The sequence below is a fragment of the Anarrhichthys ocellatus genome, unplaced genomic scaffold (genome assembly GCF_004355925.1).
Source record: "Anarrhichthys ocellatus isolate YVR2014 unplaced genomic scaffold, GSC_Weel_1.0 scaffold37, whole genome shotgun sequence".
Classification (NCBI taxonomy): Eukaryota; Metazoa; Chordata; class Actinopteri; order Perciformes; family Anarhichadidae; genus Anarrhichthys; species Anarrhichthys ocellatus.
This window is the reverse complement of record NW_022280067.1, coordinates 1,298,067-1,324,646: the sequence shown is the minus strand read 5'-3', so window position 1 is coordinate 1,324,646 and position 26,580 is coordinate 1,298,067. Positions and strand designations below refer to the sequence as shown.

General features: G+C 41.3%; 2 protein-coding genes across 2 annotated transcripts; both read left to right on the top strand.

The window, feature by feature from the left end:
- The first annotated feature begins 537 nt into the window (after positions 1–537).
- On the top strand, positions 538–18,518 carry gpm6aa (glycoprotein M6Aa). Its single transcript, XM_031866950.1, has 7 exons — positions 538–941; positions 12,401–12,593; positions 12,812–12,968; positions 13,988–14,141; positions 14,804–14,880; positions 15,242–15,307; positions 16,488–18,518. The coding sequence occupies exons 1-7, from the start codon at positions 905–907 to the stop codon at positions 16,638–16,640; spliced, it is 837 nt and encodes a 278-aa protein (XP_031722810.1). The 5' UTR covers positions 538–904; the 3' UTR covers positions 16,641–18,518.
- A 1,506-nt stretch (positions 18,519–20,024) lies between these two features.
- lrit3a (info leucine-rich repeat, immunoglobulin-like and transmembrane domains 3a) lies at positions 20,025–25,317 on the top strand. Its single transcript, XM_031867010.1, has 4 exons — positions 20,025–20,141; positions 21,196–21,662; positions 23,743–24,048; positions 24,296–25,317. The coding sequence occupies exons 1-4, from the start codon at positions 20,026–20,028 to the stop codon at positions 25,315–25,317; spliced, it is 1,911 nt and encodes a 636-aa protein (XP_031722870.1). The 5' UTR covers position 20,025.
- The last annotated feature ends 1,263 nt before the right edge of the window (positions 25,318–26,580 follow it).

Sequence of the window (26,580 nt, the reverse complement as noted above, 5' to 3'; positions counted from 1 at the left end):
AAAGACGCAATTCTTTGGCCGTCCAAAGAGTTACATAAGACCATGAGATGTAAAACCTCAACCCAGAGTAGACCACATAATGAGTTTGAATTAAAGTCACCAAAAATAAGCAACAATGTACATATGCAGTGTCTGTCTACACATATTGTATGCATTTACATGATAGGAATCCAATGACAAATCCTTGGTGATGGTATAATTGAATCTGTATGACTAATAAGATTAGGAGAATCCCATTTCAAAATCAGATCCCCCCCCCCCCCTCCCTCCGTTATTCAAGGAGAGGTTGAGTTAATGCAGTAGAGTCACGGCCAGGGGGGGCGACGGGCTTAACCATTCTGTCTGAGAACCAGGGGGTGTTTAGGGTGGGCCGGGCGATTAGTGGTGACCCACACTCGTGAACACCCCTGTCCAGACCTGACTCAGTCAGAAGGTCTACAATCACTGCTCTGTCTTTATTGCCATGGCGCGTTCAGTGTTTTAATTTGACATTTTTCACACACATGCCTCTTCAGCTGCAGACCCCGCTCCCATTGCACATGCGCTTTCCTGCCTACCATAGAGACCACCCTCTGCTCCATCCAGCCCCCCTTCTCCCCTCCTCCTCCTCCTCCACCACCAGGGACCAAGGAGGTTTTCAGCACTTGCCACGGCAGCTCGCAATGGACAGCACCACAAAGACTCAGTGATCCCTCGCATCGCCCCGGACGCTTGACAGAAACCACAACTGACAGGCAATCTCGGTGTTCAGTAGGGACATTTAGAGACAGTGGAGAAGTGAGACAGGGAGAAAGAAAGCGGGAGTGCTTCGTGGACTACATCTTAAAAATAAATAAGGTTTATCTGCCCAAACAGGCATTTTCTTTGACATATCTCTCGTTGCTCTAAAAACAGAATCAGCACAATGGAAGAAGACCTGGATGAGGGGCAGACCCAGAAAGGTAAGAAAGTATTTCTTTGCATTTCCTTGAGTAAACCTGACATGGGTGTTTTGTCAGTGTGCCAGTGCTGCCTCTGCAGAGATGATTGCACAAATCTTAGCCCTTCCCTTTATGAATAGGAGAGCAGCTGTTTGTGGTAATTCCTTTGTCCGTTGAGTGTCAGCCCTCCACTGAAGAGTGCACGTCTCTATGTGCTGTTTGGGTAGTCAGAGGGGTGTGAACCGCTTCAGCGAGGGGTGGACTGTCTTTGTTTGCCTTGATCAGGCTTTCATGCTTGTTGTGATGGCTGAGAGGGAAACACGAATAGTGAAGAAGCGACCCAAGCCTCTACACACTCTTTAATCCTTCAGCTTTCAGGTTCTGTCCTTTGTGTCCAAATACCCAGACGTTGTATCTTTCAGCAGTGTTTTGCAACATTCAGTGAGGATTTGATGCAGGAGCAGGGGGGGGGGGTTCTTTCGTTGATTTGCTTTGTGCAAAGTGGAATTGCTATTTTTACTTGAAACTCCCCCACCACCTTTTCTCTGCATGAATGATTCAGTGTATGGTAGGGAGCCATAAAAGCAAGAGAGTGGGAGTATATATTTGTTTACACGTGGGCAGCAACATTTAGAATAAAGATGATCCTTTTTAATTGAAATGGATGCTGTCGTCGTCTGCGAAAGCACACACCTTTGTCTCTGCCTCCCTCGTCTCACTCCCTCTCAGATGTACTTCGTAAGGCAGGCATGGCTTCTCGTTTGTGTTCCTCTTCCCTCCCGCCTCTCCTCCCTGCAACCCAGCGCTCCTCACAGGCAACACACATGAGCGGAAACAGTTGCCATGGCAGTGGCCAAGTGTAGTCATTATCTATTCTCTCTTCACCCACTCCTGCTGATGACATTTCAGTGCACACAGGAATAGTTCACTGTGTCTGAGAGTGTGGGAGGAAGAGAGACAGAAAGAGGTACAGAGGCAGAGGCAGACTGACAGACATTGAGTGACAGACGGGGGAGAAGGATTGAGGGGGTGAGCGGTTTTGGGAGGATATAGGAAGCACAATCATCTACAATGACTGATTATATGTTGTTATAATCAGTTTGATTCTGTGATTTAAAGGGACCGACAGAATTGCTGCGAGATCATTTATGAGGCCGCTGTTACCATGACGATTTGTAATGTTTATGGTGTATGCATCGTCAACCTTTGTAGATTTTTTGATCCAGCACTTTCTCGGTCGCCATTACTAGGTGTGTAGTCAGGCATTCCTATTCAGAAAGCAAAATGTGTCAGCCTTGGCCACTAACTGAAATGCTCACCCAACTGAAAGACGCAGCCATGCGAGCTGCGCATGCATGTCTGTATGCCACGTCCATTCATGTGGGCCAAGCTCAGGTTTACAAAGAGTTAGAGTCTCATATACTGTGAGCTCCCTTCATCGAGATTCAGCTCCCGGATGAATCTTTTCTTCTGAATATCTAAAAGATTGTAAAACATGCAGATGGAACAAACGTTCCAAAGATGCAAAAGAGGAACGTCATTTTTTATTTATTTTTTTGCAGATGACGTAATTGTTTTTCTGTAGCTTGATAAACTTTAAATGGTTTATGGTTTTGACATTAAAACTCAAGCGGGGAAAAGATGTTCAGGATAAAATGCAGCTCGCCTTAAGAAGAAAAAAATGAAAAATGTCCACATTGGCTGATGTTTGCTGTGTGACGCTGCTGTAAACATTCCCACCATTCAACGGGAGTTTGTTACAAAGTAAATGACCGACCTGTTACCTCAGAAGCTGACATTCAATCTGGTCCAGCTGCCTGACAAAATGTATGCAGTCACCTGGGTGACACGCTTTCATGAATCACTGCCCACAAGACACAACAAACAAAAGGACGATTTACTTTTGTTTCTTTGAGTAACTTACTCAAATGATTTGCTTTCAACTTTCTTCAGTCTTTGACATCACCATTACCATTTCAAACATTTGTATGACGACATGTATACTAGCGTGGAGACGATCAGAGCTGAATGAGTAATCAATGTTTTTTCTGACTGAAGAGGATAATATGCAAAAAGAAACATCTTAGGAGTAAACGATGAACCAGGTAAAAGCTAAGGCCCTACCACAGTAGCTGACATGGTGACCTGCATAGACCATCTCAGCAGTTCCTCAAAAAATGATATCATTTAACTCCACTTATACAAGAATATCAACAAAAAAATACTTTGGGAAAAGCGGTTTTCTAAATGGCTTTTTAAGTCGATCTCATAAGCTATAACTGGGTTCGGAAGGTGGTGTGTGTTTTCCCTGTGGGTGAAAAATGAGTGCTATAAGGCTCCAATATGATCATGACGACATTTCAGGAGGTTTATTGGTTGATAAAGCATGACACAATGTAAGATAGATATGTTAAGACAAGGTGGCAGGGCTCACTGGTCAGCTAACCATGTGGGACTGTCTGCTCCTTTCCTGGTTGCCGGAAGACCACAGATGATTGAAATGATTGCTCTGATGAAGCATGGTGAACACGCCACCCTGTCAGGTTTCGTTCCATGTCACTTTGATTTCATGCCTTTCGTTCTGTTAATACCTGTAAGGGTTTGTAGGAATCGTTGCTCATTTTTCATGAGAGGTTAAAGCCGCGACCAGAAACCACAAATAAATAAGAGGAGAAAAAAAAAAACACTTTGTCAGGAGCAGCAGGAAGAAGTCACTGTGATGCTGGCCTAAAGCAAGCTGCAGTCCATCAAAGATCAAGTCAGAGGGTGGGCAGGAACATTAAAAGCATTCAAGCGAGCATTGCTCACAGCAGAAGTTCCCTAAAACACAAGCACTATGACAATATTTCTGTTCAGCCATGACAATTTTAAAAGCTTATGAACGTCACGCAACCTTGTTTACCTTTATAAGGGCCGCTCTGTCTTGACATTTACAGGGGCTTTTATTGACAACGGTGTACTATATTCACTATTAGACATTTATGCCACTGCTAAAAGTCAGTTTAATATAATTTAGTTGGTGAAAATTCTATACGTCACTCGAATAAACTGAAAATAGGCACTTCCTCCGCAGAAAAGGCGGACGGGTCAATGAGTGCACTCGCAGGACGCTAATACCCTTCTGTCTTCCTCTTCTGAGGCTGCAAATCTCAGATTATGAGTCAGATGCACCAGGTGGGCACTGCTCACTTCAGCTTCTAGCCAAATGTAGCGGTGCACACTATGTACCACCGGGGCCCAATCAGCAACACGAAGCAAACCAACGGCCTACGGTTGCAAAAGCCGTGAAAGGCAGGGGTGACATTATTGGAGTTTTGCAGAGAAGTTCTGCAAATCAGCATAAGAATACTTTTAAAGAACAAACCAAACAACATTCTGGAGATCGCTCACACTGGTGTTGTTAATCATCGCTGAATGGAAAAACTGAGAAAAGGCACACCTGTTAGCATTTCTTGAGCCAAGAATCTGCTCTGCAAGGCATCGCTTGTCCTTCTGTTTGATCAGTTTGATCAGGCCACTAACTTGGCAAGTCCACACACGACAACAATGTCACTGATATTTTTGACAATCTACATAAAACTTGTCACGACATGAGCACAGCAGACACGATGCACAAGTGTTGCTGTATTTTTGAATGGTTCCCCTGGTTTTATACACACATTTGTATTGAGGTTCAGGCACAGTGAATTAAAAAGAGGCTGCTTTGGTTTGTCGATACACAGGACCACAATTGATTCCTCATTTAACATATTTAATGAATTATTTATTTTACAAGATATTATCAATTTGTACTACATTCACCAATAAATCTCTTCATTTCTAAGTACTAGCACATCTAAGAGGAGTTCTTTTGGCATTTAGTGGGGTTGGTCATCTTGCGTCAAAGAGCTTCCAACCCTGAAGAATTAAATTGGCGTAGACTTCACTTGGGAGTTTGTGTCTCATGATGGCCTGAATGCTTTTTTTCCAAGGCTATACCACTCTGACATAATAGCTTCAACTCACAGAACAGTGCTCAGTGCTCAGTGCTCGCGCTACAGCTACATAACCCTTATCCTTGCTCGTCTCTCCCTCCCTTTCTGACTCATTGTTCTGAATCCTAACCTGCCCTGGCCCAGAAGAAGTCGAGGGAGTTCCACCAATTGTTCTTGTGAAATTTGCCGGAGCTATAAGTGGAGAACTTTTGAGGGTTTTCTCATTGTTCTCGCCGGAATAACTCCCTAGTGTTGATTTTCAGAGAGAGGAGAACAGGTGTTCAAAACATAATGAGCCTTACCTGATCCCTGCAATGATGGTATCTTAAAGTTTGATAGTAAATAGTATAGTATGATAGTGCAGCCATTCAACATGATAGTGATTTTTGCATTGTCCTATTTTAATACTAGGACTACAATATATATATATGATTATTTACTTGCTAAAGGTGGTCATTTCAAAGATACAAAGAAGCTAAAAATTTAGTAAAAGTATGAAATTTCGATCAAGCTAAAAAATGTAGGTTATTCAAAGTAGCGTGTATTTGGAATCAATAAATAATAAATGTAATGCAACTGTACATATTGGTGTCACATTCAATATACTGAAGACAGGATATTATTGTTATGATCTATTGTTTGGGATCTGTGGCTTAAATCCCTACACCCTGTGGTGCGCGCTGCCTATAATGTTGGCGATGAAGACATCCAAACGGATTTCACCCCGCTGCACGCTTAAAATGCACAAATTGAAAGTAAAAAGGAACAACCCTTGTGTCTTCTCCTGAGTTTTTTTTGACATTTTGCTCCGCAGTTCCTGGAGTGAACTCAGCACAGACAAAAGACCCGTCCCTGCTCGGCAGTCACGCAGTCATGTTCAGATTCTTCCATCCTTCAGTGGAGAAGAAAGAGAGGAAATCAGTGGCTGAGCTTTCGGACCTGGCCTGTAACGTCCTTTTTGCCCAGAGGGGTTCTCTGTGTACTGTCTCTCAGTCACTATTGTCCCACTGAATTTGTTGACATACAGTAAGTGGGTCATGGCTCTGAAGTACCCTGTCTATTCTCAGATTTTGTGCTGCGGTTGACATGGCAACCATACTGGTTGATTAAACATGCGCAGAGAAGATGGGGGGGGGGGGCTGAAAAAACCTGCTCGCTTCAGGGGAAGGGGGGCTGCGCATTAAATATAGGAAAGCAACGAGACATGTATTCACCCATTACTCTCAGACTGACACAGACACACCATCCCCCCACTGAGATATCTCTCTCTCTCTCTCTCTCTCTCTCTCTCTCTCTCTCTCTCTGAGCGGGCTCACTGCCACCCCACCCCCAAACAAAATTTCTCTGGTAACGAGGAACTAATAACTGCTAGCTGAATGCGCAAAAATGGAGTCTGATTAGATGTCTTGCAGTGTATGTGAAGACAACATGCACCAGACATAATAAAATAGATAATTTTCTTTTCAGTCATCCCCCTTATTGAATTTGGTTAATTTCCTCCTCTAACATGGCATCTTATTAATTTTCTTTGTGGCTAAAGCTGCATAAAAAGTAAAGCCTGTGTGCTTCAAGGAGGCAACAAATCTATTTTAATTAAGGAAAGAGACAAATTATCCCAAATCATCTTTCAAAAGTAATTATACGGAATAACTACAATATAATTTGTATGTTATATTCTGCTGTGGGACCAGCCCTTTTATGATATTTTTGTATTTTATTTTATGATATGATATATATATATATATATATATATATATATATATATATATATATATAAATAAACAAAGGTAAGCTAAATAATAATGAAAAAAGCAGGATGAAAAAAGTGACAGTTCTGACACTATTCAGTGTGTCGCTGATGCCATCGAGTGAAACAGAGCTAAAGTAGTAAAGATCACTACGTTACTGGAGCTCAGTTAAACAGCAACAGTTTCATTACAAACATCAAGTGCAATCTTGACTGTTGTGTCACAAATAAACAATTCAGCGATCGATTAAGCCTTCCACAAATTAAGTTCCACAAAGTTTTAAGTTTAGAGGGTTATTCACTGTCACTGATGCAGTACACATTATAGCAATAAACTTGGTCTGCACATGTCTCATCAGCCACTTATGAGAGAAGACAGGAGGAACAGAATCAAGGCTATATGAAGAAAAATTATGCTTTCAGCTTGTTAGAAGAGTCAGTTAGTGAAAGAAAATGTAATATTGGAATCACTAAAGGTAAATCTGAAAGCTTTGGTGGCTCTTAAAATTTTTAAATATGCCTAAATATGCTCGACCCGGCTAAAAAAAAAGAGTCAAATACAAATATAAATATAAAGCAACTGATGAAATTGAAAAGTATTATAATTATCAATATGAACAAACAATATCTAACTCATCAAAGCCTTAAAAAAGGCAGCATATCCTTTGATATTTAACCCCAACTGTCTCCCGGATGTTAAAGTCATGTTTTCTTTGAAGGACGTCCTGAATATAAGGATAACCTCATCCCTCCTGTGTTGACTGGGTCAGTGAGAGTGTCTGAGAGTGTGTGTTTGTGTCCCTTTTGCCTGTCGGATATGACACTGACAGATGGAGGAGAAGTAGGAGGTGGGAGGGGCCTTGGGAGGGGGTCATCCTTTCTCTTTGTATTAGGGAGATGCCTTCTGTTGATTGGACCTCTGTGTTTGGGGTCATATAGGCTTCATTTGTTGTGTGGGAGGGATAAATTATCTAAAACCCCACCGTCTCTTAAAATCTTGTCTCTTTGTTCAACATTCATTAGACTAATCCTCATGTTGCCAGATTTTCAATTTTAGCAAGTATTATTCATTTGATTACCACTCAGTCAGGACAATTATTCCAACACAGTTAGAATCAAATACAGAACTAAAAGCACTCAAATCTGAGTGTAACTGGGAAATCATTTATACATTTTAAAGTTATGAACCGTCAATGCTTTGGGGATAGCCTCCAGACTGTAATAATGTACAAAAATGAAGCAATTTTAGTCAGCAATTATCCTATTCTGCCATGAAAACAATAACTTATAATACCAGAAATAGTAGAATTTCTCCATATTGTCTCCTGCTTGACCAATACTAAGTAAAGAGCACACATAAAAGTCTTCATCACCGCCTCTATAGTTCATTTAAATAGCCAAAATCAATTAACTTGACTTGCTGTCCGTCTGTGCTTCAAAAGACAAGCAGTATTACATCCGTGAGCAAGATCAGTTCAAACAATTGAACGTCCTCATCAAGCAGGGGATCTTTTATTTTCATCGCAGGTAATGTTGGGCTAAGCAGAAAGCATGAATAATGAATGCGAGAGGCTTGTGCTCTGCTGCTCTGTGCCGCTTCTAAATTATGGATCAAGCACCCAGTAGCTCTCAGAGTCACCGGCGCACCGCCACTTGTCATTTTTCACCAGCTCCATCTGCAGTCAGTTAAGATCAATGAGGAGTTACAGAGAGGAAGGGAGAGGATGTGCTGGTATGAGAGCAGGTTTTGTCCAACGAAATGAAACACGCTAGAATGCAAGACCAGAAGACAAAACAGTAGCCTTGACTGCATCTTCCACTTGAGACTCCATGATGTCATATTCATTATTCACTAGTAATTTTAACCTGTCATTTTTAATTAGCCTTTTCCTAATAAACCTCCCCCCAAAATGAAAAGTAGGCTATCAATAAAACATGGCTGTTTTTACATCCACTGACTAATGCTCCCGTCTTACCCTGTAACTTCATCTTCAACTGGTTCCATGGAACAACTTAATGTTCTGTAGCTGGTAAACTCTTGTAATGCAAACCAGCCAGCCAGGTCTGGTATTTGTGTGGGTGATAAGCAGTAATGACCCTCGACTGTCGATTTGATTGGTAATGTTGTACATCGGGGAAAAGTAAAATACATTTAAGATGAAGTACAGCAAGATGCCAGCTCCAGCTGGTTTAATCTGTGTGCAGAAAAGTAAATAATGCAGAGGTAATAAAACCTGATTGAGGCCATGACATAAATCATTTATATTACTGCTCATCTCCCTTCATGTAGAGTCCACATGAAGGGAGAGATGAGCACAGGCTCCGAACATCTACCGCACCAAATTTAACCAGCAGGTCTCAAAGGTGAATAAAAAGAAAAACGACATGAATTTCCTCTAAAAATGAGAACACTTTGCTCACCATGCATGGTTGTAGTAACTGCTCCCACTCCCAGCAAACAAAAAGTCTATTTTGAGATTAAATACAAAAACCTAATTGGACAAATGACAATAAATATTGTACTTTTTACAGTTCCGCTCACATATGGCGTTTAGGACAATCTAGAGTATTTAATCATCTGACTAGTCACTTGTTTGTATAAGTACAGACAAGTGACAGTTTGACCATTTTCACTCACTTAAACAGGAACAGAGGGTAAATGTGACGTCATTCTCTCATCTTGTCAAAATCATCATCGCATCAATAAATACTGTCACTGCTCCCTGAAATGAAAGGGAACTCGACATAACGAGTTTGAGGGAAGGGGTGGTGACAGAATCACTTTCAGCCCAAGACATGTTGAAAAAATGGCGATGGTACAGCACTGTGCATTTCTGGCTACAGTCGTTTAATGGAGCATGTCTATTTTCTCATTTCCAGTAGGCGATTTGATGGGGGGGGGAGGGCATGAGGTTGATGCCATCCCCCTTGTTAGCAAAAAGACCAAAATGCAGCATCCCTCTTGTTTACCTGCCACCCCATCTCTCCCTCCCCTAGCAGCAGAGACCATACGTTGTTAAGCTGTGTACGTTAGTCTACTCTCTCTGACTCATTGATCTAAGAATCAACACTCCAAGGCTCTGAAATATCAGCAGCCTCCTCCACGTTCCGGCTGTGACGAAGCCGCCGGAGCCGGTGGCGTCCACTCTAGACGATGCTTGTGATTCTACCAGACGTGAGGCAGCACTTAATTAGCAGACAGATTTGTTGTTGCAACTTTTTTTCTCTAAGTCCCGCTTTTTGTCCGCTTTTTGTCCTGAGGAGGGGGGGGGGGAATCGATGATGAACGATCCCACCCTCATTACAATTTAACGAATCGCCTACTGCTTATTCCCATACATATCTGGCAAAGTCAATCTGATTTATTTCTAGTGCGGGCGTTATGATAAAGACAGTAGAACATTTTTCAATCGAGAAAATAAGTGAAAGATGAAGACAACAAAGAACACTCCTAAACCACTGCTTTTATCAAAAGCAACAAATTCACACTGCTTCCACGGGAGCAGTCCAAAAGTATTCCAGGAAAAAACTAACAAGCAAGTTGAGGACAAGTGGTGTCATCAAAATGACGATGCAATAAATAGTTTGACATAATAATCTTAACAGAGGGATTCATATTTTTAGGACTATTAAAACTACGCTATCCGTTGGACTTAAATTGCCTCATTCAAGAGCACCAGTGTTACTGGCAGATAGGGAACTCCCGGCCATTTGAACCCACCGCAGGTGAACAGAGTGACATGAATCCAAGTGTGAATTGGTGTGAAAGCACCCGGGAGTGGATGTCAGATGGCACCGTCAGTACCCGATAGTCTAAAAGGCACCGAAGGTGAGGTGTTTCCTGAATTTGATATCCCTTGCCAGGTAATGTCCCATTCCCCTGGGCTGAGAAAGTGGGTGTGATGGAGAAAAATCGTGGCAGCGAGGACACAGGAATGTTGTAAACAGCAAACAGCTGGCGGCACAGCAACCATACCCTGTTTCTTTGGAAGAAAACCTACAAAAAAACCACCTATCCAGACGTGTACCTCCTGTTTAAATCATCCACTTGCGCATTCATTTGGAATATCTCCAACAGTGCACAACTGAACCCAGAAAACTCCCACAAACAGAGGCTAAAAACAGAGAAGAGAAGCATGTCCAACAGGTATAACCTAAGTCTATTAATACCTATATCAACTGAGGTATTTATATTTCGTAAAACTACAGCTGACCTGGGTGGATTCGAAGCGTGAGAAGCTGCAGATGTAATTGGGAAATAGCATATGTATTCTCAGCAAACCTTTCCTGGACAAAAGAGGTTAAATATAGATCAGGGAGGCAGAATAGACATTCTACAGTCTAGCACTGGATTACATCAGCGAGGATGCAGATAATCTAGGCAAGCCTGGGCGAGGGTCTAAGCTGCACCAAGTGTCTGAGCTGCACCAAGCGTCTGAGCGCTCGGCGCAGCCCAGCAGGCGAACCAGCTACTTGGTATTCCACTCAGGAGCCTGAGCAAATAATCCTTCTTCTCCTCCTCCTCCTCTTCCTCTTCCTCAACTCTCTGCTTCTGACTCTGATCCAAACACGCTTTGTAACGCAGGTGAAGACAGCGAGATAACCATGAAAGAGATGGTGCTAAAAACACCCTTGATTAATGAACATTTGATCATCTCTTCAACTGACGATGAAACCTGACTGCGCTGTCATGGAGTCTCTGTTCTGAAACGAGCACAGCCGCATGAATGCAGATGAATCAAATGACGGGCCATGAGAGTTATTTAACCGATCAAGAGGAATTTTCCATAGTTGCGGTGAAGGAATTACATTTGTGCATTTCGCGTGCGTGTATTGATTTGGACTTCAGATGTGTATGCACATTTAGAAAGCAGCTCTGCAATGTAATACAGCTTTAAATGAAGAGATATGAACGGATTCACAATGGGCTGGGCTTTGTGAAAAATGTGTCTGTGTGGTTAATATACTGCATTGAACTGCAAGCCCTATTAAGTCTGGGTTTGTTATGTGCTTCCACAGGAAATAAACTCCACTTCTCTTGTTGTTACTGTGAGAAATGGCGGACTCAGAACCCCAAAACACACACACACACACTTATACACAAGCGCAGCGGGGAGACTCATAAATCTAAGCAATTCATACAGACACACTAGCATGCACAAGTATTTACAGACTCAGCTTCTCTGTGAGCAATCTGTGCGACGGGAGATTGAAGTTGGGGCCGAGCTGCGATTAGTCACCTTAAGGGCCCCTGGGGACAGGAAGCAAAGAAGAATGGGGTGAAAGGTCAGGATCCCTATGTAAAGCTCAGGCTGAGTTTTTAGTGCTGGATAAAATGTCAGCATCCTCCGTAGCACCGCACAACTGACAGATCGAATATTTCGCACAAACCAAAAATACGGGGAAAATGTGAAGCCAGATCACTGCATAGATCGAGTGGCCATTAAATATCTTACTCCATTTTGTGGCTTCAAATGCTGTAGTCTGTAGTCCAGCTGTCAAGTTGTTGCATTTTGTGCATGCATGCAGTACTGCCCCCCCAACTGAATGTTTGAGATTCTCAAAAAGGAAATGGCAGTACAGTGTCCTCGCCCCATGGCAAAGTTTTGTTGAATTATTTAAAATTCTGCAAATTAGTGAGATTCTGTCTCTACACGAGAATGTCCACCAATCCTGGATTTTGTTTGAAAAGTTGAACTGTCCTTTTCTGTCTTTGTTGACCAATAGATTTTAATTTGTATCTCTTTGTGTGTCTTCAGGATGCCTTGAATGCTGCATCAAATGCCTGGGTGGGATCCCATACCCGTCTCTCATAGCCACCATCTTGCTGTATGCCGGCGTGGCCCTGTTCTGCGGCTGCGGACATGAGGCCCTGTCTGGCACCGTCACCATCCTCCAGAACTACTTTGAGGTGGTGCGGAGCCCTGTGGATGCACTGGACGTCTTCACCATGTGAGTAGAAAAAGGATCGCAACGGATTTAAGGGCCACACTGCACCAAACCTAGAGTTTTGCTGTCGAACAATATGGCATCCGTATTACTAGATCAAAAGAAGAGGATAACATTACTTGAGCCACAGTTAAACCTCCCCGTCTTCACGCAAAGACACGAACAAAGTGTAACAGTGTGTTGTCGTGGATGTTTTCAGTGCTTCTCTATTCATTCTTCAGGATTGACATTATCAAGTATGTGATCTACGGCATTGCATCGGCTTTCTTCGTCTATGGCATCCTGCTGATGGTGGAGGGCTTCTTCACCAGCGGAGCCATCAAGGACCTGTACGGGGACTTCAAGATCACCACCTGCGGACGCTGTGTCAGCGCTTGGGTACGACTAAACGCTTAAGTGCATATCAAAAGTCCAGTTCAGCTAACGGGTCGGTTGTGTTGTATCCACTGTTCGTGCTATCATATTTATATCTACTACTGTGTATACGCTTCCATTGCTGCAGCACATTTCAAGGACTCACCTGGTAATCAAAAGGGAGTTACCCTCAAAAGGTTGAGTGGTTGAAGGTTTCTTTTTTTCAGCCATGGTGGCAGTCACCACTCACCACTGCTATGTGTCTAGCTCATTTTGTATTGGTTTACACTGTCAGGAGTTTTCAACAGAAAGTAAAGCAAAATTGAACACATTTTTACGTCAAATGTCAATCAAATACCTAAGATTATTGCTTTAGCTTATTACAAGTCAACTTCATATGTAGAACATGTAGAAATTGAGTAAGAATGACATATCAGGCAGCAACACTGTGCTCCAAATATGTTCATTTGCATGCGTCTGTCTAAATTATCTGGAAAAAAAAGGAAATCCCTGATGCACATACGCAGCTGAAGTGCTATAAAATCACACTGAAAACATCTATCAACATAATTTCATTACACTGCAATAACAATAAAAAATTAGGAGCGCTCTCATACGGAGCATATCAGAAGAGCCTGCAGCAATCCTGACAAGATTATCTCTGGGATAATAATTGCTTAGCAAATCTGAAGTTCCACAGGGAGGCAAAGGAAATGAGCTATGCTGTGGTATTTGTGGTCAACGGGGTCATTAAGTGTGTATGTGCTAATCTTGTGCCCATGGAAATATCCAAACCCAAATAAGACTGGTTGGCTGAAATGAGCAAGGGGTGGCTTGGGAGTTTCACACCAGAACATTTGTATCCCATAACACCCATATGTTCTTTCATAATGCGCTGAAACCCCGTTCTACAACAGTGGGAGCAGTATTAGGAGTGTATACGGATACAGAAAACTTCAGTTCAATCTTACATTTATGACAAATAAAAGTGTTAATCAACACAGTACCAAATTGTGATCTGTGTTCCTCTGTTGTCAATGCAGTTCATCATGCTGACATACATCTTCATGCTGGCTTGGCTCGGAGTGACTGCTTTCACCTCCCTCCCAGTCTTCATTTATTTCAACATCTGGAATATTTGCCAAAATGCTACCGTGCTGGAGGGGGCCACACTCTGCCTGGACCCACGCCAGTATGGTAAGGATGGATATTCTGTCTCCATTTCTTCAACCCCCCCCCCACTGTTCAGATCTCAAGCTCATCTATGTTGTACTCTGGAAATTGCTGCTATTATCCTCATTATCTAGCAGACTATAAGGTTTAAACTAGCACATTTTGTCTGTTTCTGTAAAAAAAAAATGTTAATGGATAATGCAGTCAGTCTAATAATCTATGATATATTTCACACTTTATTTGCAAATAATTAAATACTGTAAGTGACATAATTTGAAGATGATCCATCTTTTTATATTTAAAATATATTTGATCCACTGTTGCTCCTCGAATTACTTTAATACTTTAATGATCCACAATAACATTATGTAAAGCTGGGATAAAGGTCCACCATATCAGTAGCTTATATGGCTGGCTCATTACTTTTAATTAGTGCCACATCTTTCAGACCATTAGCCACCAGCGGTCATTAATACCGCCGCTGTGTCAACAACCATTTCAGCTGCCACCATCATAATAGAGGCCTGTGTTTTGCCTTTGTGAGACATAATGTGCATTAAGTCTCTATTATAATGGTTTAATTGTACATGAAACTTTTGCCGCTTTTTGCACTTTATTGTTCTCTGCTCTTTGTCTACATTTTGTAGCACATTAGTGTCCATACAAGTGTTGTTCATTCATTTCAGGTATTGTGCCAATTGCTGAGGCGAAAACAGTGTGTGCTGGATCAGAGAAGTTCTACAAGATGTGTGAATCCAATGAGGTAATGTGACAGTAATATCCAAGAATAGAACAATGTCACTAAACACTGTAGATTACATAAATTCAGAATTACGCCATTGAAATAATAAAATGTGATGAAATATTGTATGGTTACTCTAAACCATTGTCTTAGTTCATTTACAGAACAACTTCTGTATAAATATCTGTTACCGGGATATAAAATAACGTGATTCTGGCCAAATAGCCCACCTCTACATGCAATTTCATGAATGTTAAATAATAAAGTTGATCATTATGGGGTTTGTGGATGTATAATAGAATGAACTGCATGCATTTCCACTAGCAGAGATGTCCACTAGTGCTTGAAGAGTAACGCGTGCTGTGATTTGTTTTTGCTACAGCTGGACATGACATTCCACCTGTTCATCTGTGCCCTCGCTGGAGCAGGAGCTGCTGTTATTGCTATGGTGAGGCATCAATAAAACTCACACCTCTCTCTCTCTAGGGTCGAAAAAATAACAATGCACCTCAAAACATAACTATAAATCTCGAAAAAATCAACCACAAAACAGAAGAACACATTTCTGTGGGATATATATTTTTTACTACTTTGATGTTAGTCATTTCTGCATTTGTTAGGAGGTTTTAAAATAGGGTAATTGTGGGGAAATACGGCAGCTGGGTAAAGAGCTGTGTTTTGTTGTGGTTTGTTTTCGTGACCGGCCCCGTGTTGTGTTTGCCTGTGAGAGGAACGACTGGGGATGGGAGAGAAGGCATTTTGGCGCAGTGAAAAAGACGGGGTTTGTCTGCCTCCCTCCTTCGGAGGCACCAGGCATGTCATGCCGTAGTCATGGAAACAGGGAGAAGAAAGGCTCACGAGATTGTTGCAAACATCGCTCGGTAATTTGTGAGGAGCCATTTTCTGAGAAACAAAAAAAAGCGTTTGCTATTCGGGGATGCTGTTGCAAATTGTGGCAGGAATCTTCTTTGTACATACTGATTTATTTATTTATTTTTTAATTGTGAGCTGGTGGCGGCGAAAAAAAATCATCAACTCAGACAGACTGATGCATCCCAATAACGAGCTGCCCAAAAGACTGCTTCAAATACAAAAAAAAAAAAACTGTCAAAATCCAGTGTTTGAATCTCAGTCGCCTAATTGGTCTTTCTGCTCATCAGAAACAAAGAGCAGTGCAGCTATGAAACTGTCAGTGCTTGTGCAAAGAGACGCTGTGTTACAACCTCGGTCATTAAAGCACAATACATTCATTATATTCTTAGCTGCCATGGTAACACGAGTCCGAAACACCATCTAGCATTATGCTGCCACCTGCTGGGTCATTGGAAGTCTCCTTAATTTATAGGGTCAATACACCCAAACAAGCTTTACAAGTCCATTCATTGCATTTTAAATCAAAATATAAAGTTGTTCATTTGCGTCCACAAAAAGATAATAAAACTGAGAAATGAATACTGTTATCTACATTATATTCTATTAAGATGTTATGGAATACATAATGTGTTTTCACAATTAAATTCAACTGAGAAAATATGAACACAAAGCATATAGAGTTCAGATCTTATGTGATTTTTGTTTAAATCATCTTTGCATTGGGGTCACACTTGATCATTTTCCACATCTCACAGATCCACTACTTGATGGTGCTGTCTGCCAACTGGGCCTACGTGAAGGACGCCTGCCGAATGCAGAAGTACGAGGACATCAAGTCAAAGGAGGAGCAGGAGCTTCACGACATCCACTCCACTCGCTCCAAGGAGCGTCTCAACGCCTACACATAAAGACCAGCGGGAGGCCTGGCCCTGCCACTCCGGCCTCTCTCCCTCTCTCTCTCTTCTGTCTTTCTATCTGTCTCTCTCTACCATCCCCTCCCGAGGGGGGGCGGATGGCGCCTAGGGCCCTCGCCACCGCTGATGTCACTGGTGCGTCATATGACAATGTGGTCTGGGGGGGACGTCACACAAACCTCCTCAGTCACAAACAGCATTTCAGATGAAAAAAAAAAGCCCCTTTACCTCTCTCATGGATGGTGTTATGATTATCATTATGGCAGTTTTATTGATCTTGATACAAGTTGTTTAGTGCTGATAGTAGTTTTAGTGTAGTTTGTAGAATCAGAAGTAGCAGTAGTATATCACTTTTTTTTTTAATTTTTTTACTTTGAATAATTTGCGTATAGTTGTTTTATTTTTCTTATTTCTTCTTATTTTTTATTTGATGTCATTTTGCGCTCATGCATAATTTATTTTTGCTGATTTCTGAGGGGGTCAACAGGGGCTTAAAAGGGTTTTCAAGCACATTTCTCGTGTCGTGTGTCTGGAGATTTCATGTTCAAAAACGATGTACTGTATGTGAACGGGTGGTTAGTTTTGAAAATATTTTAAATCTCACAACGCAAACCATGAGGCATCATAAGCCTTTGTCATGCCATTATTCCCAGGGATTAAAACTGCTTTCAGATGGAAGTAATTCAATTCGCTTTTCTATTTGAAGTCATACAATAGCAAGACAACACAGTGATAAATACAAAATCATTCGAGTCAAACAAATATTTGCTAGACGTGCCAAGCCTGTTAAACAGGAAACAATGACTCTGTTAGATATCAAAGATGCGATTCGTCAATTAAAGATAAATCAGCTGGTATTTTATGATAATCTTGCCAATTTAATGTATTGTAGGACTGTGAATGGTTCCATGGTCTTTGAATCATGAGCCACAAAAGCACACGCAAACATACTTTCATAAGCCCCTTTTTTAATTTCTTAAAAGTGGAACTTTATGAATACAAAACTCCTGTTTTTGCAGAACTCTGCACTGTATATATATATGAAAGCATACCTATATGTTAAGCACTGAAGAGGTCACTGTGGGTCAGTCCGCTCCGCATCTATCCGTCCCAAACCGCAAAAGAAACCCTGACAGTTGTTGGTGTAATGGCACTCCTTGGTGAATTGTCAGATGTGAGAAAAATGTGTGTCACAGTAATTTTGTCCATGACAGTAGCTTTATTGCTTACACATCCTGATGCCATACCACTACAAAAGGTGGCCCGTCAGTTCATTGCCTGGCAAAATTTGTTTTTGTCGGTATTCCTAAAAGCTAGTTTCATGCACTTATTTGACCATTTCTGTGCTCTCTCTAGATGTAAGTGCATTGGTGTTCAACTCAAAGTTGGATAACTGTACTGTTAGTAAAGACTGTGAATTTAGATGTTTTTCGTGGCATGGACATGCATTAATATAGTCTTATTGACTCAAAAGTTTCTTTATTTCACTTCTTAATTTTCACACTTTTGACTGTCTTGCTGGATCAACCCTTTGTTTATATGTGCAGTAATAAACCTCCCACGCTTACCGCGTTATGCTACTGATATTAGAGACTGTAGTCTTTGAGTTGTGTCTATTTAGTTTGTGATGAGCTCTCAACCATGTCTTAAAACTAATACTTGTACCAACATTGCTTACTCTGTGATCTGAAAAAATGCTTTCAGCTTTCTCCTCGTATTAGTCTTTTGTACTTTCACTACGAATGCTTAGTAGCAGGCTTTAAATTGAATATGTTTTGTACATTCATGTGCCAACAGCTTGAAGTGGCTTATTTGACCTGTATGATCAAATTTGCTTGCATTAATAAAATTCACTTGTGTACTTGTTAAATACTTTTTGTGTCTTGTGTCCATTTTGTTTTGATGGGCAGGTTAAAAGGATTTCGCAGTACTGCGGGTAGTATCATAGGATTTGTAATAGCTACCGTATGAGCCAAAAATCAATCGGCGTCAAATATGGTCGGGCAGAATTCTTTTAAGAGAAGAAAGGAAATGAATGTTCATGACCAGGAGATATGCTCAGTACTACCTCATACCACTAGATGTCTCTCTTTGCTCTTAGTCGTTCCAAATACAGAGTTGGGAGTCCAGTCCACAGTATCACATCTGCATGAGTGAGATAATGAGGCACTCTCAAAGACTTAACAGTTGACCTGATACAGTATATAAATCTATGTTCATTATAAGGCTGTATGTCTGTCGGTCGAAACTGCAGATTCCATGAAATGTTTACAAATATAACTTGGCACTAATGAATTGATTTTGGTGGCAAAGCAGATTCTGAATTTCTACCATTTTGCAACAAAGGCTAAAGAAAAAAAAATCCCAAAGTTATGTTTGCAAAGTCACAGAATCAGTTTTAATTAAAATTGTTGTGATAGTAACACCATCGAGATAGAGGTGTATCTAAAACTAAAGGAAGTTTGCACACTCTGGGTTTTAGGGCAATGTTTAAATTGTGAGAAACATGAGCAATGCTTACATTTCTATCAACATAACAAAAGCTAGGTAGAAAATACTCTTACAACACGTACAGACACATTCAAGCCAACCCTTTCAAAATGAGCTAGGAGCGAGAGCTGTGTGCGCCAGTGTTAAACCAATGTGTGCACAAAAATATGAACGTGATACACCACCGTGGATCTGTCATCGGCAGGCAGGTTGAGGTTGGCACCCTATCCTAAGTCACTGGTGTACCCCGTCAGGTAATAAATCCCATCCAGGATTACACTTTGCACCCTAGTGCCAGACAGAACACACTCACACGTCTCACCTCCAGCCCAATAAGACATTTACATTTAAGAAATGTCTCGAGAGTCAGAGGAACCTACGTTGGAATGCACAAAAACACCGTGGATCTACAGTCAAAGCCAAGGCTTATTACGAAGGAACGGTGATTGGATATAAGTAAACACGACCAAGCTGAACATAATGTGATATCAAAAATTTAAATAAGCAATGGTGAGGCTGGGAACTGAATGGATTAACAAAGGCGTGGCTGATCACCTGATGGGAAACCTCTCTAGAATTAGCTGATTAACGTCATGTCCAAATGAGCGGTCCTGGCCTGTCGCCTAGCTTAGGTGACCCTGTCAAGCCCAAGAAATCCTCCACTAATCTACCACTCTCCCCACCCCCACACAGTCAATCTGACAGGTGACCTGTTCTGTAATTAGGTCCTCAGCCTGTTGCATCCTATGGACTTTGAAAGCTCTTTTCATTATTCTCCATTTGTTGTGATTTTCTGGGAAGAATATTTCTTCAGGTTTTCAATGATTGCGGATGTCTTTTTTCCTGATCTTTTCTCAATGTGAGAACTGTGGGTGCATTCGCTGAAACCATGCGTCGGCTTCTTTACGTGCATGTATTCGTATGCTGCCTCGGTATGGCTCATCCCTTCTGTCCATCCCAGTGCACCTGTGTCTTCCATGGACGTACCGATGGAACAGGAAGCAGGTAAATTGTACTTCGATTGTGCTCTCAGGTACACACACTTGCAATTTGGAAAAATAAAATGGAAGAAAATGTCATGTTAGTCGTTTAAAAATGTGTACAAGTTTGCATAATTAGGTAGCCTTCTCTATACCTTCACTTACAAATACAAAAGATCCGTCCATACATTGAATTAGCACAACTTTAAGTACGACCGGACTCGGGCCGCCTGGTGTGTTATCTGTGTTAAATCAACGGAAAGTAAAGAGGAAGCACTTCAAGATATATATTCACATGATTAGTGAGGAGCACAAAGCTAAAACCTTTTCAGCCATCAAGTCTCCATCAGTGTGTGTAAACAGTTTTTTTATTTATTGTTATCCCATTTGGATAAGCAAGAAATAGCAAAAATGCAGAGCCATTGAACTATACCTTCGAACTCTGTATCTAAAGTCTAAACATGTACTGTGAAGATAAAGATAATATATCACAATGCACCACAGTACAAGTTGTACAGGTTGCACTGTCCTGCATTGACATAATGTATGTTTCCTGGCATGGTGCCAATCCATTTATCCCTGAGAACGATCTAATGGCCACCTGCATAATCAGTCTGATTAGTGCTGAACCCTATTCCACAATGCATCCATCTCACTGACGTCGAAGTTGGGGCGACAAAGAACGGACAAGGTTAATCCTTAATGTTTGGTCCAACATAAAGGAGAGAAAATGCTAAATAGCACAATGCTATTCCAAATTTCACTAACAAGTTGGACAACAGTGAGAAGTTTGATTTGCCAGTCACAAAACAGACGACAATAAAAAGGTATGTCAACACATGTTCTGGTACAGGACTATTGACACGATCATCATCGCCACCAAAAGCTGAAAGTAATAACTGGTAATCATGAAATGCTGATTAAACTATTTTATTGAAAGCTATTAAATAAAATGATTCTCTTGTACATAGATCTTTATCCATGACTATAATTGAATCCCGCTCTGTAAAACAGTTATGTTATCTGGCCATATATGTTCAAAGCATTTAACCCATATATCTTTCTTTATCATTCTGCAGGTCCGTGCTCTGCAATGATCCAGACATGTCTGATGTCCCCGTCAATGTCCCTGTGGATACGGTCAAACTTCGTATTGAGAAAACCATGGTGCGGCGAATCCCAACGGAAGCGTTTTACTACCTGGTGGACCTGCGGTACCTGTGGATTACTTACAATTCCGTCAGCTCAGTGGATACTGCAAGTTTCTACAACCTCAAAGTGCTCCACGAGCTGAGGCTGGATGGGAATATGATCTCTGTTTTCCCTTGGGAGTCTCTAAAAGAGATGCCCAGGCTGAAGACACTGGATCTACACAACAACAGAATCACTAATGTTCCGAATGAGGCAATACCCTACCTCCTCAACATCACCTACTTGGATCTATCCAGCAACAAATTAGCCACCCTGCCCTCGGATCTCATGGATATCTGGCCCCCCTTCAATGGAGCACCTATCTCCACGAATGTCTCCCAGAAAGTTGTGTTAGGTAAGGGTAGAAAGGTTGTGTCCGGCTTAGTTCTATAACACACAAGGGCCACAGCAGGAGACCTTTGGGGTTGTTTGTGATTACCTCAGGAACTTCTTTCCATCTCTTGTTCATCCAGCCAGACTAACTGACTCAAACCTGTCCTGGCAGCGACTGCTAAAACACACTCAAATCAGATTATTCTAAGTAGTGGCAGAGTTTGATGCTCAACGATCAAGTTATTGTCCTAATTAACTGTTGAATATTTAACACAGTGCCTCTTGGCGATCCAAGCCAGGGTCAACTTCAGCTGAACAAATTAGAAAAAACAACAAGTACAGCAAGTGCACTGGTCCCCACATTGCACATTCTTAGCCCAGGGCTCTTAGATCGAGGCTAACAGTTTATCCTGGGAAAACTTTTCTCACACACACACACACACACACTGATTTTCAGGGGATAGCCCCACAAAACAGTTTATGGACTGTGCCAGTCGGAAAGGTTTCTTCTCCCCAGGCCACAGCTCTCTTAAGGGCAGTGTGCAAAGCCCTTGTATAGTAGATGTACATTGCTCAAGCAAGGATGGCCTGTGATATTTTCCACTGATCAAACATTTATCACAATTTATGATACTCCCACTGTTGGTTGCCTCATTGACATTTTGAAAACCCCAGGAAGTCCAGGATTAAGTGTCTCTAGCTGAAGTCAATTACAGTGCCAAGTTATTAACTGGAAATGACAGTATCTACAGCATGACTGAGTGAAATTTGCATTATATGCAGGATAGCTTAAGGTGCAAGACACTGGTTGAATGCTTTAAGAAAAAAAAAAGCTCTGCTCATAGGGCTTGCTTTAGTAGTAAAGAAGTGCTAAGAGCGTACATAAGTAACTAAAATAAACAATTACATAATGCTGCAGTGAAGAGTACACAATATATAGTATTGCCCAGTTCATTCTCAGTCAATAATTGCTTTAAACTACATTACAGTTACAGAGTACACAGTTCAATGTTCCAGACAAGACAATGTTATCAGTAGTTATGTAACAGTTACATAGACTCTGTGCATTCCTACAAACTGTTGTGATTATTGAAAGTTATTTGTTCACTATATCTGTGTTGTACTGTACCGTGGGAGGGATATTGTTAATAGGCTGTATAAGAGCAGGCTATCTTATCCGTGCCGAAAGAGCCAGCTGTGTGCTCCGGTGTAGCTGAAGGAGAAAGGATTAGGCCATATGGAGAATAAACAGATGACAGCTTCTTTAACATTCCCTCATGTTAGTATTATAAATGAGGTATATTTTCATTTTTTTAGAGGTATATTTACTGTTTTTAATTATGTATTTATTCATTATGATTATTTTAAAATACAGAACATTAAAATATGGTTTGGATTTGAAACCAGAATATCAGGGAATTTAAGACATGGATTATAAAGTGTTGCAGTGGCATATATGCTAAGAGAAAAGCTAATGGAAAGAGTAGGTTGCCACAAACTCAAAGGGAGGCCAGAGCCAGCTTAGGTGCTTTGCTACTGTTAAGACAAACTAATCTGGTTAAAGGGCTTTAATATGAACCAGTACATGTGCTTACCTATTGTGTGCAGCAGGTGTTTACAGCAATTTGTAAGGGAGTATATATATACTGTATATATATATATATATATAATGGTACCCGCTATTTGCTTGGTACAGAATGGGGATTAGTTCACTTTGAGTACATTATTAGCCATTAAGTTATTTTTGGTTTGGGTTTTTTGTGCCCTACATATAAATTTACCACTGAGACTATTATTGCTATTCTACAGGTTAGCTATGTCATGCATGGAATAAAGCAACACTTGCAGAGTCTTAAAAAAAGATCCATTTTAAGCCGCTTTTTCTCCTAACATGACTTCATAGCACCAAAATCATTGCAGCTGTTGTCTGAATGTCAATAAGCCATATTGCAACAGAATTCAATGCCATCTGCGTCCTCTATTCTTTCAATTATGATCAACAAAATGCTTCAAAAAAATGCATATTATTGAAATGGATGTTGTTTAACACTGCACTGGTACAGCAATCTGATCTTAATTTGTCTCATCTATCTCATCTTCAGGCCTCCAAGATAACCCCTGGTTCTGTGACTGCAAAATCTCCAAGCTGATTGAGCTTTCCAAAATGTCTGGCACACTAGTGGTTTTGATGGACCTACTCCTGCCCTGCAGTGGACCAGAGAATCTGGCTGGTGTCCCTTTTCAGCGAGCTGAACTTGACAATTGTGTGAAGCCATCAGTCATGACTTCGGCAACCAAGATCACATCTCCTTTGGGCAGTAATGTCCTCCTGCGCTGTGACGCCACGGGGTTTCCAACACCAACTCTTTATTGGACTAAGTCAGATGGCTCACTAGTCAACAACACAGGTACAATATGCATGCTTATTAAAGTATAGGCATTAAGGAAAGCAGAAACAATGCTGTTTTCAGATTCATTGAGACGTACGCCCTTTAGTAACCATATATTGTGTGTAGATATTCATTGTCTGGTGTGTAGGAAGCATTAGAGCTGCGTGGTACTAGTGCCACAATGTCATAATCCATTGGAAAAGCACTTCAAGACTTGGCAAGACGTGATCCTTGTTTACTTTTGTGTTTTTGTTCCCCTCTACAGTCCAGGAGTCCCCTGGAGAGGGCGTCAGATGGTCCATCATGAGCTTGCATGGAATATTACACAAAGACGCCGGGAACTACAGCTGCAAAGCTAAGAATGTTGCTGGCAACGCAGACGCCACCATTTCTATCTCGGTTGCTGGTGCCATCAGTACCACCATCCTTCCGCCTATCGAACCCGAACCGAGTAGCCAAAGCACAACATTTACTCCCCCAACGGACACTCCCACCTCGCCCATCACCACCTCCACAGTTCTCCCAAGAACGTCGACAGCTGTCGTCCCTAAGAAGACGAAAACTACTACCATCAGCACCATTTTACAGAAAGGCCCTTTAAAAAAAGCAAAACCCCAGCAAGGAGGTAATGGGAGAAAGCTCGCAGCAGATGAAAAGAGCAAGAAAAGTGATGCATCACAGTCTGTCAAAGACCTCAAGATTGTAGAGGAAACAGCTGACACTGCAGTGTTGCTCTGGATAGCAGATGGGTTACCAAATGATGCCCCACTAACGGTGGTATACTCACCCTATGATGAGGATGACATCAAAAGGACATTGGAGACTAATGCTGGCAGAGGAAAAGTGCTCCTCGAGGGACTGTCATCTGGGATGAGGTACTCGGTTTGCCTCGTAGCAACAGGTAGTGCTGCTGGAAAAGATCCTTGCATTGACTTCTACACGTTGGACAATGGAGAGGATGGTGGGCAAAGCCCGTTTTTCATTATCATTAGCGGCATTGCTTGTGCTTTGGTTGTGTCTCTTATTGCACTGTTGGTCTACAAGATTCTCGCTCTGTTCTGCACGGGACACAGCACAGCTTCGAACGAAGAGGAGCTTGAAAAAGACAGCTATGTCAAGTTTGAGACAATTTCAATGAAACAAAGGACCTTAAACTCTCATCCAACTGAGTTTTGGGCAAGGAGAGCAACTAATGAATCAGAGCAAATGCTGCTGTGCTCCAGGTCAAGTATTGACTCTCAGATGACCTATAAGAGTGACAGTTCCCGCTCTGAGTATCTCTGCTGACACCAGGAATCCAAGAAACACCCTGCTAGTAAGTCATTTTATGAAACACGCTTTATATGCCTTTTATAACACTGATAAACTATGAAATCATTCATAAATCTGTATACATATCTATTTGTTTCACACAGTGGGGCTGTAAAGAAATCATTTGCAGTATTGAACACATTTATTCTGCATTTTCCATCAACTACTAATCCATAGAGATTGATATAATCATTTATAAAAGTGTAGGTAACATGAAAACATTCCCTGGAGGTTATTTGGGAGTTCAAAAGAACCGATGTAAAAAGCCCAATTAGGTCAGTCAATGACTAAATGTCCTGTCCTTATTTATTATGGAGCCTTATATTTGACAAAGACTGTTCGAATGCTGGTCACCACAGTACGGCATCTTTGTTGGACTTATTTAACGTATTAAAAAGGACCATACAAAGAGCCTGTCCGTTAGCTGTGTGTGGCCTTTTATGCTGTACCCAATGCCAAAGTTTAAGTGTCAGACATGAATACCACGTGGTGGTGTCAAATAAGACCCATTATCCACTTCCCATCACATGTACAACATTATTGTTACTTTAAGCATCAAGCTGATTGTTGCCTTAATGGACAACAAAGTATGTTCATTGTGTTTGATAGAATGTGTGTCTCGTCTGATAAACATTGCCAGTTTCGATGACTTTATGTGTACATTTGTCTATAAATGGAGTTGTACATTTGTTTTTAATAAACTGAACTAAAATTGTTAAGGTCGTTGTGCTATCTGTGTTATCGGAGTAGACAGGTGCACCCTCAAATGCAATTTTCAAAATGTTGCCAGTTTTTAATGGGCATTTATTTGTATATTTGACAGAAAGTCACTAGTACACACATTGCTCTCCCTCTCTAATTTACCAGCAATATTCTAATACATTAAAATAGATACATTTGCCATTTTTCAGAAACTAACGCATTGTAGTAAATACTATGTCAAAATCACCACAAGAAACACCAGCCCTCTGTGGCGCCATAGAATTATATATGGACATTTAAAATCGATGCTATTTCGAATTTGGCAGAATTTGTTTCTCAGATAATCTCTCAGTTTTACATCAGCAACAGATTGTGTGCTCTCGCTGGGCTTCACCAGTTGAAACTAAATCCCAGTGTTACAATACCAACTGTACTCCCTGTACTGTACACAGTAGTACCCTCATCATGCTATCCTCATCATACACTGTCTTCGTGTGGACTGTACATTCTATGTTCATGTGTATGATGCTGTTGCTC